This window comes from Hakea prostrata, chromosome 6, assembly GCF_041222555.1.
Source record: "Hakea prostrata isolate BN-2017 chromosome 6, UWA_Hpros_2, whole genome shotgun sequence".
Classification (NCBI taxonomy): domain Eukaryota; kingdom Viridiplantae; phylum Streptophyta; class Magnoliopsida; order Proteales; family Proteaceae; genus Hakea; species Hakea prostrata.
Genome location: NC_142605.1, coordinates 8206034 through 8224628, shown reverse-complemented (window position 1 = coordinate 8224628; position 18595 = coordinate 8206034). Strand labels below are relative to the sequence as shown.

General features: G+C 39.6%; 1 protein-coding gene across 2 annotated transcripts in view; it reads left to right on the top strand.

Moving 5' to 3' along the window:
- LOC149012197 (putative cyclic nucleotide-gated ion channel 5) overlaps window positions 1-18595 on the top strand; it is an 83528-nt gene that overhangs the window by 11759 nt on the left and 53174 nt on the right. For both annotated transcript variants that reach the window (XM_089159099.1, XM_089159098.1), the window contains exon 3: window positions 2673-3258. In XM_089159099.1, the coding sequence (XP_089015225.1) occupies window positions 2673-3258 (586 nt within the window). The remainder of the gene's footprint in view (window positions 1-2672; window positions 3259-18595) is intronic.

Sequence of the window (18595 nt, the reverse complement as noted above, 5' to 3'; positions counted from 1 at the left end):
GAATGGATGGAACAATATAAGAGAATGAAGAGAACAATAAGAACAACAAAGTAACATGTAACACCCGGGCTTCTCACCGCAAGGTGGATCGATTGGATCAAACACCAACCTTCCTTGATCAAACACAAGGAGTCTTAACACCCGGGCTTCTCACCGCAAGGTGGATCAATTGGATCGAACACCAATCTACCTTGATCAAACACAAGGAGTCTTAACACCCGGGCTTCTCACCGCAAGGTGGATCGATTGGATCAAACACCAATCTACCTTGATCAAACACAAGGGTTCTCCAAGAGGAGGAATGCTAGCAAGCAATTTGATTTCATTTCACAAGTTGTCTTTCCCTTCTTACATGAGTCTCTTATATAGCACTCTAAAGAGACCAAAATAATAGTGGAAACATCCAACCACTACACTCCACCACTAACCAAAACACTAATGGAAACATCCACCTACTACACTCCACCACTAACCAAAACAATAATAGAAACATTCAACCACTACACAACATTAACCAACACTAATGGAAACATCCAACTAATACCCAACACCACTAGTCAAATAATAATGGAAACATCCACCTACCACACCACTAACCAACACCACCTACTAGCTCCTTTTGTTGACTTTTCAAAGCTAGACTTGGGCTTAGTTTAAAATAGTGGGCTGTTCTTCTTCCACTAAAGTGATCCAAGCCCATGAAACCATGGGCTCATTTTAACCTATTCCAATAGTCCTAGCCCATGCAAGCCATGGGCTATTTTGGGTCATGTCCTTAGGCTTTAATGGGCTTGAGCTTTGGGCTTTTAATTCTTTTGTATCTGCTGCCAATTCTGCATCACCATGTGCTGATTTCAATGAAGAGAAATTTCTCCAGTTCTTTAAATACTGTTGAACCAATAGTCATCCATTTTGGGCCCACCATGGTAGATTTTAGGAAGTTGAATTCCACCAATTGTCTACATTAATTTGGTTGCTTTGGCAAGCAATCGAGGAAAAGAACAGTGAGAGAAAATAAAAACTTCGGTCCATTTGGTTGCAAAGCTTAAGGAAATATGAGATGAAAAAAGACCTCTTGGGAAAGCTGATACTTTACTGTGTGAAAAGGGATAGATAATAAATTGATCGACATGCCCCTAACTTGAATGAAAAGAGTTCTCGTTTGGAGTCGTACACTGAAGTTTGCAACAGTTGCTACCACCACTGGTTACTAGTCTTCTGTGAATAGCTAGTGACAATTAATACTTTCTCACCAACTGGAGATAGACAATCACCCCTGTTCAAGAATATCCATCTTTCCTCCCTCTCTCTCATTGCAATTTAGCTGGATGTCTAAGACTTTCAGTGTCATTTACCAATGGTGTTCATCTCTCTCTCTTTCTCTCCTGCTAATACTGTTGAAGTTATAGAATTTATAATCGAATCTCTCCATGGATTTTGCCGCAGGTTTGGGGAATTGTATACATCAATTTAGTTCTGTGTTATTCTATGTGTAAAATGTTTTTCTCTTGCCTTTCATTCTTCTTTGTGTGCCATTTCCTGATGTAAATGCAAAGAAGAAAAGAGTCTGCCTATGTTATTTGTCCTCGTGCCTGTAGTTTTGTTCATCCTGAACTTGGATACAACTAGCTATTTGATACCTCCGGTGTATTTTCCATTATTGAGTGTTAACGTGTGGGTAACACCTTCTATTAAGTGTTTTTAGTAGTTCCGATTTACTCAAATTAGTGGCCCAAATTCAGATATGTATATCGTTCTTGCTTCCTCCGAAAACAATCGTTTTAGAAAGCCATTTGAGTGAAGCACTTCCTATCTCTTTTCCCGCTTTCTGGTAGAGAAGTGATCCTGTTTGAATTTACGTGTGTAATCTACAAATATGTGCAGTGTGTGCCATGAAATAATCTATGTTTGCTTCTATAACCCTGACCTGGACTTCAGTAAAACAGAAAATCTGTGTTCTGTACAATATGTCAACAATTATACCAGTATAACTAAACAGGCGTCTCAAGAAAACGCATTCCTTTCCCTTCTTATCTTTTTCTTTTTCTTTGCTTTGAGAAAGTGGCAAGACATAGCCAGTTGGAGTCAATTTATTCTGATCAGGACGACCCTTTACTCTGATAATCTCATCTCATAACTAATTGATTCTTATTAAGATCAGATCGACTCTGATTAATTCATTTTGTTGTTATGAATTTAGTGCTGCATTTTTTTTTGGGTTAACTTTAGTGCAAGAGGTCAAGTTTAGCTGGTTTTAATGTTATAAAGACTGTGGGTTTCTTCAAATCTGGTTGAGATTGATCAAAATGTAAATAGATCGTCCAAAACTGAGCGGGTTACAACTTACAGTGCAGCTTTGTAAGAAACACGCTGTGGTTGTAGGAGATGATGCAATAGGACTATTAGTTTGGTTCATGTCCATGCATAACGGGCACTTCACTATATCCCATCTACCATGCATAGACTGAGCATATTTCCTTAGGCTTGCTCTACAGAACTGAATGTAAAAGCTTTATCATTTAGACCTTGAAATAGATATATGTGGCACATAACAACTGTTATTTTTCTGCTTTATTCTTTGGATTGATGGGAGCATTAGATGCTGAATTGGCTTGCTTTCGTAGTTGAATAGTTATCTAGCTTGGTTTATCTTGGCATTGCTTATGTGTTAGGTTGGACGACTTGGATTCTACATTATCAATGTCTTCTGATCCAGGAGGAGTGCAAAGATGTGGATTCAATCTTGAAGGGTTGACACATGCTGGTCGTGCGAGCAACAACCCATCAAAATCCTTCAAGAGAGGAGTTAGAAGAGGGTCTGAAGGACTGAAGTCGATTGGGCGATCGCTTAAGCTTGGGGTTACTAGAGCAGTATTCCCTGAAGATCTTCATGTGACGGAGAAGAAGATATTTGATCCTCAAGATAAATTTATCCAAATATGGAATAGATTTTTTGTCATATCCTGTATTCTTGCAGTATTTGTGGATCCCTTATTTTTTTATCTTCCAGTTATCAAGGATCAAGAAAATTGTCTGGATATGGATAGAAGGTTAGCGATCATAACTACAATTCTGCGGTCCATCATTGATTGTTCTTATGTTATTCATATGGTTATTCAATTCCGCACGGCTTTTATTGCTCCATCATCCCGAGTTTTTGGGCGAGGTGAACTTGTGATAGATCCTGCACAGATAGCAAAGCGCTATTTGCGACGTTTATTTATTGTGGATTTCATTGCTGTGCTACCCTTACCTCAGGTTTGAAATACTTGTCAAACATTGCTTCTTATTGGTTTTTAATCTTGCATGTCAATTCAATTTTGAGATCTTAGCTGTTTGTTATGAAGTCTATGTATATTAGGGAGCCTACATGGCTTATTATGTATGTTTTCTATCTTTTGGTATGATTTCCATGTACCAGCTAAGAACTGTAGCAGTGTCTTGCTATAGTGACTCCTCCATTTCTCTCTTCCAAATACCCCCCACCCCCTCTTCTTTTTTCTCCCTTGCATGTAAACTACAATTGTGACACTTATATTTGGATTGTTGAACTATATCTGATGCAGTTAAGTCACCTAAAAGGGTTTATTTGATTAGAAATAAGCTTTGGGTTGGGATATGTATGTGTTACTGTGCAATAAGGTACAAAGAAGATGAGCCAGAACCATACCACCCCAGGAACTCTAAGACAGAAACGGCTACAGCAGGGAGTCTAGGTATGAGAATTTGATTAATGATAGGTATGATCCTGATGGTAGGCAACAAAGAAGGCAGCCAACAACATAGCAGTCATTTGAAGATTACATTTGGGCCTACTTCACTGGAGGTTAAGAGCGAAAAAGAGGTGCAGACCACCACAAGGTCAGATTAGAGGTAAAAGACTTCAATGGGTCCCTTGACCCCCAAGTTTTCTATGACTGGAGGGCAGCCCTAGATGATTATTTCGACTGGCATGACCTATCAGAAGAGAGGAAAATGCAATTAGCCAAGACCAAGCTGATTGGTGCAGCCAGAGAGTGGTGGAACACTATTCCAGAGGGCTCGGCTATGAAGGCAGAGAACCCACCATGTGGGACCAGATGAGAAGAGAGCTCATAGAAAGGTACCTCCCAGAACACTACAAAGCAAGACTCTAGGAACAGTTTCACACATTGAAACAAGGTAATCCGTCAGTGGCCAATTACATTCAGCATTTTTGACTCTTTGGCTTCCATAACTGGCACTCAGGAAAGCAAACTTCAAACTATGACTAGGTTTAGGCTTGGGTTAAAGCCTGACATCCAGCTAGCATTGTGGGTCCATATATTGTAGACTTCAAGGACTTTTTTGATAAAGCCTTTAGGGCCAAAACATTGTTGACCCAAAAGAAGCAGTCCAATCAAGATTATAGGCATGGTAGAAGATCTCGCTACCATGAAAAACCGAGATCTCAACCATCTCGGCAAGATCTTGTTCGAGATATGCATTTTTTTGGGTCTCAACTCCGTAGCCCATCTAGGTGGGTTTTAGGGTCCCAATTGGGCTAAAACTTGATATTTAGCCTATTTAAGGCATTTTGAATACACTAGTGGCCTTAAATTTGTGAGAAAACAACCCTAAGTATGATTTCTAAGTCTACCCATAGTGTGAAACCGAAATGCTGTAGGATTAGAGAATGCAAGGTGATATAACATGTAACATAAAACCATTAAGACATATAAATGAAAAGCAAGTGTATCAAATACATCAAATAACTTAAATGTCATCAAGATTCCATCCATATGAGTATTACAATCTTGACTTTCGAGAATAGAATGATAAAATTATACAACTGTTAGAAGTTCTATATAAGTCATTAACACATAAGTTCATAAGACATGGAGAGAATGATTGAGCTTCCTTTGATGTTGTAGATGTGCTCATAGTAGTTTTAAGTGAAAATTTGGTTGAAATCCGCAAAAAATGGGGCAAAAATTGAGAGTTCCAGCGAGATATGGCGAGATCTCGAGTGAGATATCCCATTTCGTAGATATTAATCTCGATCTCGTTTCGGTTTATGAAAAAACCGAGATATCTCGTGAGATCTCCTACCATGATTATAGGATGCACCCACCTCTTTCTAGACCTTCCAACCCCATTACTATTGTAACACCAGTCAAAGCAGAAAATCGTGGGTCAGTCATTAGTAATAATCTAGGAGTTTGTTTTTTTTCCGTAATGAAAGAGGGCACTTTGCCGAGCCCTGTCCTAAAAGAAGGGGTCTTGCAGTCCTAGGGGCACCTCTCCACCAAACCCCATGTTGGTCGAGTTCTACTAGGAGTTCAATTAGAGTTTGTGGTCATGTAAATTTCTATTTCTTGTTACCAAAGTATGGGTATTTATGTAATAGTGTTCTTTTCACTTTATTATAAATAGAGGGCTTGAGATCACACTGATCACAGTAAACCATTCTACCACAATCGGCTTTTTCAACATGGCATCAGAGCCTAAGTTCGATTAGGATCTTCTTTTGATTTTTTTTCAAACCCATCGCAATTCTCCTTTTTTCAAATCCATCACAGAAATCGCAAAATTTTAATTCGTTCCAAAAAACCCATCGCAAACCCTGCACCTATTGTTCTTTAGTTCTGACAACAATCTGCCGCTGCAAGAACAAGAAAAAAAGAGGGAAAGAAGAAGAGAAAAAGAACCCTGCTACCACCGCTGCTTCCTGCTGCTATCGCCGCTGCTTTTTGCGCCATCAAGAGAAGAAAAAGAAAAAAGGGGGAGAAAGCAGAACAGAAACTGCTACCGCCTCTGCTTCTTGCAAATAGTGAGTTTACATCTGAATTTAAAACCGATGATTGAGGGGTTTAAATTGTAAATTTGCATTCTTCCAGGGACATATTGGTAAATCAACATAGTTTCAAGGACTTGTGCGTAATTTTACAGTTTTTGAGGGACCTATTTGCAAATTCACATAGTTTAGGGGCTTATGTGTAATTTTGCATATTTTAGGGACCTTATTGTAATTTCCCGGTTTTTCAGGGGCTTATTTGTAATTTCTTATAGTTAAAATAAAAAAGAAAAAGAAAAATAAAAGAAAGAAAGAAAGAAAGAAAGAAAGAAAGAAAGAAAGGAAGAAAGAGAAGAAGAAGAGGAAAAAAATGGTATTCTTTATAAGCGTTTTTTGAATCCTATCATTTATTTGGGTGGTTTGGCTGTTGCATTCTGCGACATTTCAGTTATTTTGAAAGGGTGAAGATTAAAGAACTGCAGACAATTCTTTCAACATGGCAACCACTGATGGTACTACTGCTTCCACTGTATCCGAATATTACCCCACTCTTCATCCTCTTTCGGTAAGATTTGATGGCACAAATTATTTGATTTGGTCTTAATCTGCTCTGACTATTACTGGAAGAGCACTAGTTGGACACATTACGGGCACCACTATCAAACCTACTACCGCAGGTGGTTCACAGGATAAATAGATATCAAATGACTCTCTTATTATGTCAATTCCTTTTGAATTCCATGCATCCAAATATTGCCCGGGGTTACCTATTACTTGATATTGCAGCCCAAATCCAGAAGGCTACTACTGAAACATATGGACAGTTGGGGAATGATGCACAAGTTTATGAGCTACAAAAGAAGCTTCGTGAGACTGCCCAAAAGGAACTGATTGTGGCCCAATATTATGCCGCATTGCGGTCTCTTTGGCAGGAGTTGGATCATTATGGGGATTATCACCCTACTAACCCAGATGATGTGACTACTTATGGGAAGCACATTGATAAGATTCGGGTATATGACTTCTTGGTAGGTTTAAATGTGGAGTACGATCAGATTAGAGTGCAAGTATTAAGTCCTTCTCCCTTTCCTACACTAGAACAGTCTTATGCTCTTGTTCAGTGTGAGGAAAGCCGTTGATTAGCCATGCTTTATACTCCTATCATGGAGAAATCAGCCTTACAATCTGTTAGCACTAAATCTGATTTGGCTAAGGAGATTGTCAAATGTGAGCACTGTCACAAACCATATCATACTAAGGCGAATTGTTGGAAGCTCCATGGGAAGCCTGCTGATTTTAAGCAAAAAAGGGCACAAAGAAGGGGAAACCGAAAACTAATATTTCTGAGACAGTTTCCACAACATGCTTTGCGGACATTGGTTTTTCACAAGAGGAGTTAGCTACTCTGCGACGCATTCTACAGTCTTTTACTGCTGCTACAGCCTCTACTACTGCTTCCTCCACTACCCATACCAACTCCTACCTTGCTACTTCAGGTTAAACTTTTATAGGCTACCATGTTTCTTCAGTTTTTGCTCCCTGGATCATCGATACAAAAGCCACAGATCATATGACAGGTTCATCCTTTTTTCTTACATTATGCTCCAACTTCTGGAGAAGATAAAGTTCGAATTGCTGATGGCTCATATTCTTCCATTGCTGGAAAAGGGACCATTCAACATTCTCCATCACTTTCGTAGTATAAAGTTTTACACGTTCCCTCTTTCTCTACTAACTTGCTCTGTAGTCTTATACATGACTTGAATTGTAAAGTGATTTTTTCCCCATCTTACTGTGTCTTCCAAGATCTGGTAACGGGGAAGGAGATTGGACGTGGTAAACTAGATAATTGACTTTATTTGTTGGAGCCAATTAGAGGATCTACTTCTGCTTTGATTGCATCTCCTAATCAGGTCCATTCGGTAATATCAAACCTTTAGCAGTGGCACCGTAGGCTAGGTCACCCCCTCTAGAAACTCTTAAGAAAGTATTTCCCGATTTAGTTTCTTCTTGTGAAAATGATGATTTTTTTTTTGTGAAGCCTGCATTTTTGGGAAGCTGACTCGTTCTACTTATTTACCTTCTCTTCATAATAGAAAATCTATTCTTTTTGGATTCATTCATACTGATGTGTGGGGCCCTTGCAGATGTGTGTCTATTACTGGCCATAGCTACTTTGTTATTTTTATTGATTGTCACTCTCGTTCTACATGTATTTATCTTTTAAAACAAAAAAAATGAGGTTTTTCGATGTTTTCGTGATTTTCATAATATGATTAAGACTCAGTTCAATGCCACTATGAAGATCCTTCGCAGTGACAATGGCATAAAGTATATTGATGGTGAATTTTAGCGACATCTCTCTAACTCTGGTATAATACACTAGACCAATTGTGTTGATACCGCTGCTCAAAATGGGGTTGTCGAAAGGAAGAATCGGCATCTTTTAGAGATAGTCCATTCACTTATGATTGCTATGAATGTCCCTGACCAATACTGAGTGATGTTATACTCACTGCATCTTACCTTATGAATAGGATGCCCAGTAGGATACTTGGTTTTAAATGTCCTAATGAGCTTCTCTAGGAAACCTCTTCTTTTACTATTCCCCCAAAGGTTTTTGGATGTGTCTGTTATGCCAGAATCACAGCCCATAAAAATAAGATGGCTCCCCGTGGCCTACGCTGCATTTTTCTAGGGTATTTCACTACTTAGAAATGGTACAAATGTTATCATCCTCCTTCTAGGAAAACCATTGTTTCCATGGATGTCATTTTTAATGAGTCTTGCCCTTACTATACACCTCTTCAGGGGGAGAGTCCTAGAGGAGAGATGCTATTTCCAACTCTATACCTTTCTATCACACCACCACAACACAACTTAGGAGTTCAAAAGTGTTTTCAGTTTCCTGACCTGGGGGAGACTTCAACCAGTATAACTGAGGGCTCTAATTCCCCCCTTCCGTTTTTTGAATCATGTGAAGAACCTAGTCAGGGGGAGACCACTCCTGTGAGGCCCACTATTGAGGTATTTCAAAACAAGATTGACTAGAATAAGGAGGTGCAGACTTATTAGAGGAAAAATTACAACTGGCTAAAGTAGGTGGCGAAATGTGACACATTACCACTTCAATCTCTTGCTCTAGTATCAGATTATATTGTTCCCCTTGAGGTATCTTCTTCTGATCTTCCTATTGCTGTTAGAAAAGGAGTCAGATCTTATACTCAGCATTCTATAGCTAAATATGTCTCTTATGACTCTTTGTTTGACTCTTACTGAGCTTTTATATCCTCTCTATCATCTATATCTGTTCCTAAAAGTTGGCAGAAAGTCTATGCTAATAAGAGATGGAAGGCAACTATGGTAGAGGAAATGCAGGCAATGAAGGAAAATGATACTTGGGAGCTGCTTACACTTCCTTTAGGAAAAAAATCCGTGGGCTGCAAATAGGTGTTTGTGGTTAAACAAAATATGGATGGATCAGTCAACAAGTTGAAGGCTAGACTAGTTGCAAAGGGGTTTACCCAGACCTATGGGATTGATTATCAGGAGACTTTTGCCCCTGTTACGACTAAACTGAACACTGTCAGAGTTCTGTTGTCTGTAGCTGTGAACAAAGACTGGAACTTGCACCAACTAGATTTAAATAATGTCTTTTTACATGGGGAGTTAAAGGAAGAAGTCTATATAGAAATCCCACATGGTTTCTTCGATGACAATACTACAGAGGGAAAGTTTGTTGGTTGAAGAGGTCAATTTATGGGTTAAAATAGTCTCCTAGATGCTGGTTTGGACGCCTCCTGAAGGCAATGACTTCTATTGGGTACAAGCAAAGCAATGCTGATCATACACTATTTGTCAAGAAGTCAGGTACTAACATCACACTTCTAATTGTTTATGTAGCATAGTTGTCACGGTGACGAGGTGATGCAAGGCGGTTTAGGCTAATTGAGGCGATGAGTCGACGAGGCGCCCTTCAAGGCGCTTATGAGGCGGTTGAGGCATTTTAAGTGAAATTTTTAGTGTACATCTCATTCACTCTAAATCTATCATATCTTATATAATAAAAAAACTAATATCAGACTACCTCAAGTCATCCAACATACTACAAACCACACATAATAGGTCCTAAATAAAAAGTTGCGAGAAGAAAGGAAGAGAAGAAGTTGCTTGTCGCTGGCCACTGCTTGCCGGAGTGTCGTTGCGGGAATGGAAGAGAAGAAAAGAAGAAGAGAGAAAGAGATTAGGGATTAGGGTGAGAGTGTGAGACTTGAGTCAAGAACTTATTCTCTTTCAATTTTGTTTGTTTTTATTTTTATTTTAACATTTGATCACATGTAGCGTCATTATACATATGCATATAGGTTCAAACAAAAGATACTTTACAATCGGAATTTAATAAGTATTTCAACATATGCCTTCGATTAGGCATCTTTCTCGTGATTTAAAAAAGAAAAATAAAAAGCGGACGCCTTATTGCCTAAAAATAAGGCGATGCCAATTTGAGGCGCTCCGAAGGAGCCCAGACACCGAGGCGACGATTAGGCGACGCCTAGGTGACGCCTTGACAACTATGTTATGTAGACAATATTGTCGTCACAGGGAATGATGGTGAAGAAATTCAAAGGTTGAAGGACTTTCTTGGCAGAGAGTTTGAGATTAAAGATCTAGAGAAGTTACAATACTTTTTAGGGATTGAGGTGGCTCAGTCAAATAAGGGTATATTCCTATCCCAAAGAAAGTATGTCCTAGATTTATTATCAGAAGTGGGAATGTTGGGGTGTAAAGCAGTTGATACCCTTATTGAAGCTGGAGCTAAACTTAAAGAAAAAGAGGGAGAACCAGTGGACAAAGGAAGATACCAAAGGCCGGTAGGGAAGCTTATTTACTTGTCCCACACCAGGCAAGATATCACTTATGCCGTGGGGACTGGGGATAGTGAGCCAATTCATGCATGATCTATATTTAGCTCATATGAAGGCTGTTACCAAAATACTACAGTATTTGAAGGGAACTCCTGGAAAAAGAATACTTTAGCACCTACTGATAATCTAAGAGTAGAAGCATACACTGATGCAGACTGGGCTGGATCTCCAGACAGGAAGTCAATTTCAGGTTACTGTACCTTTGTTGGAGGTAATCTGGTTACTTGGAGAAGTAAGAAACATAATGTGGTAGCTTTATCCAGTACCGAAGCTGAATATAAAGCTATGGTTTGTGGAGTTTGTGAGCTACTATGGTTGAAAGGCTTGCTACAAGATATTAGAGTCCAAGTTCCAAACCTTATGATGTTATATTGTGACAACAAGGCTGCTATTAGTATTGCTAATAATCCGGTGCAACATGATCGAACTAAGCACATTGAAATTGACAGGTTTTTTGTGAAAGGAAAGCTGGAACAATGGCTTATCTGCATGCCTTTTGTGAGGTCTGGAGACCAAGTGGTAGATGTTTTCACTAAGGGTTTGAAAGAAAGAGATTTCCTTCCTATTGTAGGCAAGTTGGGCATGACTAATATCTATGCCTCAACTTGAGGGGGAGTGTTGGTTGAGTTCTACTAGGAGTTCAATTAGAGTTTGTGTTCATGTAAATTTCTATTTCTTGTTACCCAAGTAAGGATATTTATGTAATAGTGTTCTTTCCATTTTATTATAAATAGAGGGCTTGAGATCACACTGATCACAATAAGCCATTCTACCACAATCGGCTTTTTCAACACCCCACCATTGAAGAGATCCACGAGTGTCCACCTCTAGAGTTTAAAGATGAGGAATACAGTGAAGATAAGGCTGATCTGGCAGTCCTGCTCAACTTGGTCTCCCTCCTCAACTTGGTCTCTAGAGTTGTGATGACCACCATTACAGCTAAAAGAGACGGCTGGAAGAGAAATACTATTTTCCACACTAAACTTAGGGCAATAAGACTTAAAGCCTTAGGCATTGTGGACAGTGGCAGTAGCATTAATTTTGTAGCAGCAGAAGACTTCTTACAAAATATAGGACTCACACTAGAGAAGCATCCAAAACCCTATAAAGTAGCACTTCTGAATGACTCGAGATTGGATGTAACTACCAGATGCCTCATCCCAATCAATCTGCACTCCTACTTTGATGCCATTTGGTGCAATGTTATTCCGTTGATGTCAACTGATATCATAATAGGAAGGCCATGACTGTTTGATAGAGATGTCACCATTCCATTCAAAGGAGAATAAGTGCATCTTCGAACATGAAGGGCAGAAGATTGTACTACTTCCACTCAACCTTGCTGAAGATGCCAAGAAGAGACAAGCCATGTGTACCAGCCAGCAGAGTTCTGCTTAGAGCCAGCCAGTGATGATGAACCAGTCTAGGAAGGTGAGTACCCAGATAAACAGCATTTCAGTGATTCTCAATATTGAAAGAAGGTGATTTCTAATTTGTTGATTCACATTTCTGCTCTGGCATGCGCCGCTTTTCTCAAAATTGATTTCCTGTCGTGTGATGTCTGAGAAGAGTTCAAAGGATAGCTTTAATAGCTAGGATGTCTGCCTTATTAGCTTGACAAAAGTGAAAGGTATCATCCGCGGAAAAACAAGCGTGAGATCTGTGGTGCCCTTCGTGCAATCTTGATTCCTTGGAACAGGTTCAGGGATTTGTAATCATTTAGCAATCTTGAGAGAATCTACATGATTAAGAGAAAGAAATAGGGACTGAGTGGGCATCCTTGCCTCTTAGATTTATTTATAAACCAAAAAAGTGTTGTTTTCAGATTTTTGATGAAATGGTGTCTCAACCTGATGTAAACCCAGGTTTAGGGTAGGATAACCAAGACCCTCTTATAATAATAACCAGCACTGATTAGGGTTTCTAGGTGTTTAGGTTAGGGTTTTATAGGTTCTATGGGGTTTTAACTCTGTTCAGGTATGCTGGAATTGAAGTCCTGATCTGAATTTATATGATAATTAGAATTTAGACTTGATAAATCAAGTCCAAGACGAGCCTTAGGGTTTCGGTTAGGTTAGGGTATTGGGGAATTGGCTGTTGGTTCTGCAGATTAGACTTCTGCAGTTGTTTTTTTTTGGATGAATAAGGAAGTATATTAAAGACAACAACGCCAAGAATACAAAGGGAGCAAAATGGGGGAGGGGGAAACAAGCCTCTCAAATTGTGGGCCTAAAGGAGGTGAGATTCCAGGAACTAACAATTAGCCTATTCCTGGGAGAGTCAATCACCGGGGGATGGGGAGAAAAAAGAAGTCTAGAGGATACCTCAAAACAGATAGCCTTCCAAATCATATCAAGAGAAAGAGATTTGGAAGACCAACGCCTAAGCTTTCTTTCGCCTCCACCATAAGTGGTGGATAGCCGCACCAAACACTAGCTACCAACTTGATTGCAAAGAGAGGAACCCGAGAAAACTCGCAAGCACCAGGCCCAATCTTGAGCAAAGCCATAATAGCGCCTCGACCTAGGCCAAATGGAGGCAAGGGCTTTCTCCCAAAGAGACCAGGAGAAGGGGCATAAAAAGAAAAGGTGCTCAAGGTCTTTGGACAGTTCCAACAAAGGTTGCAGTTAAGGTTAACAGGGATGTGATGGCTAATGAGGAAGGCTTTGGTAGGTAGGGCTAAGTTAAGAGCTCTCTAAAGGGTAAGGGAATGACGGCGAATGTGACCTTAAAACCAAACTAGGTGGGCCCAAGGTGCAGGGGTTGAGGGGAGTCTAAGGAGATTCTAGGCAGAGGAGGTGGTAAATAGCTTGGTGGAGGTGGGAAGCCATATGGTGGAGTCATGGGAGTTACTAGCATTAAAGGGGGGGGGGGGAGGGGACCATGAACCATTAGAGATGAAGGTAGAGAGAGGGGTGAGCCTGGGGATTCGGGTATCATAGACAGAGCGGGGGCCAATGAGGGTAAAGAGAATGCCCGACGGATGCCACGGGTCAAGCCAGAAGGAGGTGGATGATCTGGTGGAGATTTGGGTAGAAATGACAAGAAGAGCCAGGAGGCGGAGAAGGAGAAGCTTTCTCTAGACCCAAGAAGGGTTGGAGGGGATGGGAGCAGTCCAGATGGAATCAGATTTTAGCAAGTGGGAGTACACCTAAGAAACCCAAATAGAATTATACCTAGAGGCAATTTTCCAGATGAGTTTGAGGAGACAGGCAAGGTTGATGTCTTAACTGTTAACCTAACTTGGACTCTGAAACACTTTGTCAAAAGGAATCTAATTACTATGCAATCTCAGCCCTTGGATCTGAAATCCCACTTAAACCCTCTTAAGTCATCTAATTAAACACATGCTAATTAGATAACTTGAGATATAAGCAACCAAATTGCAAGCAAACTAGACTCTTTCAACATGACTTGACTCACAAGACTTCTAAATAAATTAATTTTCTGAATTTTGGTCTCATTATAGCTCAATCCAAGGATAGGAATTGACCATTCTACCCCTGGGATGGATTTGGCCTCCATGACTCATGGTTGGGCTGTGGCCCTTTTCTTGGGGTTGGGGGGGGGTCAACCTAGGATAAATCACAACCCAAATTAATATCTCCGTTTTTTGTATCCATAATGGAACTGAGTACATTGTGGGAGATCTCCAATTTTACCTAACTGATCATGGCATGTAGTAGACCGTTATATGGATACACCTACCAAAATGGGTTGATTTTCTTTAAATGTCCAGCCTCATTTTTGGTGAGATGCAATTTTTTGGTTGCATATCTCACTAATCGGATGCCTTCTTGAGTGTTTCAGCGGGCTAGCAGCACTGTTCCCTTAACCTTCTCTTGGGTTCCACATCCTTCACTGTTCCTTCGAAGGTTTTTAGATGTGTTGCCTTTGCACACAATCATCGTGACCATGGTAAACTTGACCCTAGTGGGCTATTGTGTATTTTCCTTGGATACTTTGCCCCATTGAAAGGGTATGAGTGCTATCACGGCATCACCCACCTTCTCGTAAATTGTTTGTTACTTTATATGTGGTCTTTCAAGAATCTGTTTCCATTTTTTCCTGTACACTTGGGGGAGAGTGAGTCTAGTAAAGCAATTAGAGTCTTGTTCCTTTTATGGAAATTCCTATGGATATTCTTTCTGATGATGCCGGCACTTGAGGAGTGGGTGATTGGACGAGAACAATGGCCTATTGAAAAAGGTTTCTTCTCAAATTTAAAAGTTCCATAAATCTTAATGTGGTAAAACACTGCTAATGGACACAAGTGCAGTAAAATATGCATTTGATTTGGTATCTAAAAAGTATTTTCATTAGAGCAATTGACAAAATTTCATGGAGACTAAACAAGGTTTGACTGGAATGTAACTCCTTTGATATAAACCAGATTTAAGCAATCCTGGATTAGTTAAAAAATTGGTTTTGTGCAATATCTAGTACATAAAGTCTCATTAAAAGTAAAATTAACCGGTTAAACTTCATAGATATGCTACATTGGTACGAAGTAGGATGGGTTTAGTTTGTTTATTTGGTTTTTTGATGAATATCTAGCCTTTTTATGATTGCTACTATTTATTTCACATTTTTGTAGACTTAGGAACCTATGGGCTAGTTTGGCTGACCTAGTTGTTTGACAAAATTATGAGCACAAGGAAAAGGGCAGATGAATGGAAGAGAAGCATCATGGTGACGTGGCCCCAATTTTTGAAAAAAGAAGGAATTATTCAAAGCTATTAATACTATAGAGGCATAAAACTGATTAGTCGTACTATGAAATTATGGGAGAGTAATTGAAACTTGTTTGAGACATGAAACCACTATTACTCAGAACCAATTTGGTCTGATGATCTATAATGGATACCCTATTAATAGACTTATGGAAAGGTATAGAGTGTAAGAAAGATCTTTATTTGGTCTTTATTGACATAGAAAAAGCTTATGATGTACCTAGAGCATTAATTTGGCAAGCCTCTCGGAATTTGATTGATTTATTTATCCCCTTTTTACATGCACAAGAAGGGGATATCCAGTTAAAGGACAATCAAAACTGGGTTGCTCTGCCCTTTTTTATCTTTCATAATAGAAGTACTAGAGAAAAGAATGTTGCAAGTAAATATGTGGACATAGTTAAAAATATGTATGATGTTTTAGTGATAAGTATGAGAAGGGTAGGGGACCAGGTGGTGAATCCTTGATAACCATTGGGCTACATCAAGGATCAACTTTGAGCCTATATTTATTTATGCTTGTAATGGATGATTTAACCAAAGACATTCAAGATGAGGTTCATTGTTGGATGCTTTTTGTTGATGATATTGTTCAAGTAGATGAGACACACGTAGGGATTGATTCCAAGTTAGAATCATGTAGAGCAATTTTGATTCAAAAGGCTTTAAGCTAAGTAGAACAAAGACGGAATATCTAGGATGTAGCTTTGTTCGTGATTGGACGGCTGATGTGGTGGTTAAACTTGATAAGAGGATTCACAAAGTGATTATTTTAGGTACCTTGGTTCCATTATAAATAAAAAAGTGATACAAAGGATGATGTTTTTCAAAGAATTAAAATAGGACTGATGAAGTGTTGAGGTGTGTCTAGGGTCTTGTGCAATTGATGTATTACTTTAAAGCTCAGAGGAAAATTTTATAGGACTGCATTACGACCAGCTATAATTTATGGTGCATAATGTTGGCTGACTGTTAAGAAGCATCAAATAGATTAATTTAATGGAGCAGAAATAAGGATGCTAAGATGGAAGTGTGGCAAAACTGAGAAGGATAAATTAAGGAATGATCATATTGTAGCTGGTCTAGGAGTAGCTCTGATAATTGTTCAGTTACGAGAAAGTCGATGGAGATTGCACAGTCACCTTCAATAGAGATCTTTAATTGCCCCCTCTCAGAGAAGCAATTTAGTCTAGATTGAAGGAGTTAGAAGAATTAAGGGCAGACCTAAGATAACCTTAACAGAAGTGGTGAGGAAGGACTTGCATAGCTTAGACCTTCTATCTGGTATGGCCTCAAATAGGGCTGATTGGAAGGCAATGATCCATGTAACCGACTCTATTTAGTTGGGACAAGGCTTCTTGTTATGGATTTATATAATTTTTAATATGCTATGTGTGTCACATCCAGTCAGCCAGTACACTATCGGGAATACCCAGAGGAGTGATCCACAACCCCGAAGATCAAGTTTCGGAACGATTATATCCACTTAGTACAATAACATAATAAAAAACAAGAACAAATCGTTGTATTCAAGTAATTTAATAATAAAAATCAAGAAAGGATCTCAGAAAGATCACAAAAGAACATCAGAGTGCGGAAAATGATACCAATCAAGTGTAGAGTGAGGCGGAAAATCACTCCACAACAGCAGCGGAAAAGTAGATCAAAAGCAAAAGAAAGATTACGAATGGTTCCCAACATAAAAGGGGTACAAACAACTAAGATCTCAACGAATCTAATAAAGATAAAAAAGAGAATGAGACGATGTCCCATCGCTGGCACTCAAGTGCAAGAGTCGAACTAATCCTGATAAGCTTCAAGTCTCGCCTGGTAGTCTTCACCGTCGTAGATACCGTAGCCAGTAATTTGGGTACCATAAGAGTCACCAACTTGGTCTTCATAGTATTGACCATCATAATCAACAATACCTGCAGGTAAGTCTAACAAAAGATGTTGCAAAAAGGAGTGAGTTCAAAAGAACTCAGCAAGTATCCAATCACAATAAACATCTTCACACACATTCCAAGGCAAACATATGAAACAATATGTGCAAGTATGCTTCTAACTCTATATATGTATGCTGGTCTCTATTGGCAGACACGCTTTAAGTCATAGCACCATACTCCTCTGGGTGGGAAATCCTCGGCTGGGGTTTAGGTCAACAGTCCCTCACATCACCGTTTGGCCTGAGTACTGGCACGTGTACAGGGATAATCTTAGCCCAATGCAAGTCATCTACTGAGTCACATCTACTTAGGGTTAGATACGTCCATTCCTCACTTCTCGCAATCCTTTCCGATACCTTTCCCACTAGAGTCACCGTCTCCTTCCCGGTTACGTAGACTCTTAATCCTATTGGTTAGCTACATCAAGTTAACAAGAAGTTCCCATATCTTCTCACGGATCATTTCACCGGTCTTGATGTCCAAGGGCCCATGTTCCACTTCTGCAACCGTACCAATGAATGGCCCCCACAATGTGATCTATGTCCTCTTACGGATATAACTCACGGGTCTTGAGCGCCCACAAATCCCCATTGCTGCCACGGGTTACTCGTTCTGATATGACAAGGGTTTACCTAGCCAAACACTTCTAGACCAGTCCTAGGTATGTTAACCAGTAATCAGGGGAAGTGCCAAGGGGCACCATAGGAATGTGTCTCATACCACCTCCACTGGTGTCTAATGATAGAAACGCCAAAAGGGCATTCCCCATTCCCCAATCACAACCTAGGCATTCATATCACACAATCATATCACCCTTATCAAATCAAGTCCAAACCATATTCACATCATTCATAACTGAATCTAGTATGTAAGTCAATATGAGTAACTTACTGTAATTACAGAAGTAATGTAATGTAAAGAAAGTAAAACAACAGTAGCTGAATCATACATTCGAATCACATCATAACAAAGTATGTAAATATGCATATTGTGAGTGGAGTACTCACCCATATTCGACTTCATAAACTTCGAGAAAGAGATCAAAGGGCAAGTCCAAGATCACCAAAATAACCCTAAACAAACATGTATTGAACATAAGGAACAAACCCTAACAATCGGAGACGAAACATAAGCAAAACAGAGCAAATTTGAGGTCATTGACTCTGTTGGTCGATTGGTTGGCAGCCTGGCCTAGTCGACCAACCAGTCGACCAACCAGTCGACCAATGGAACAGT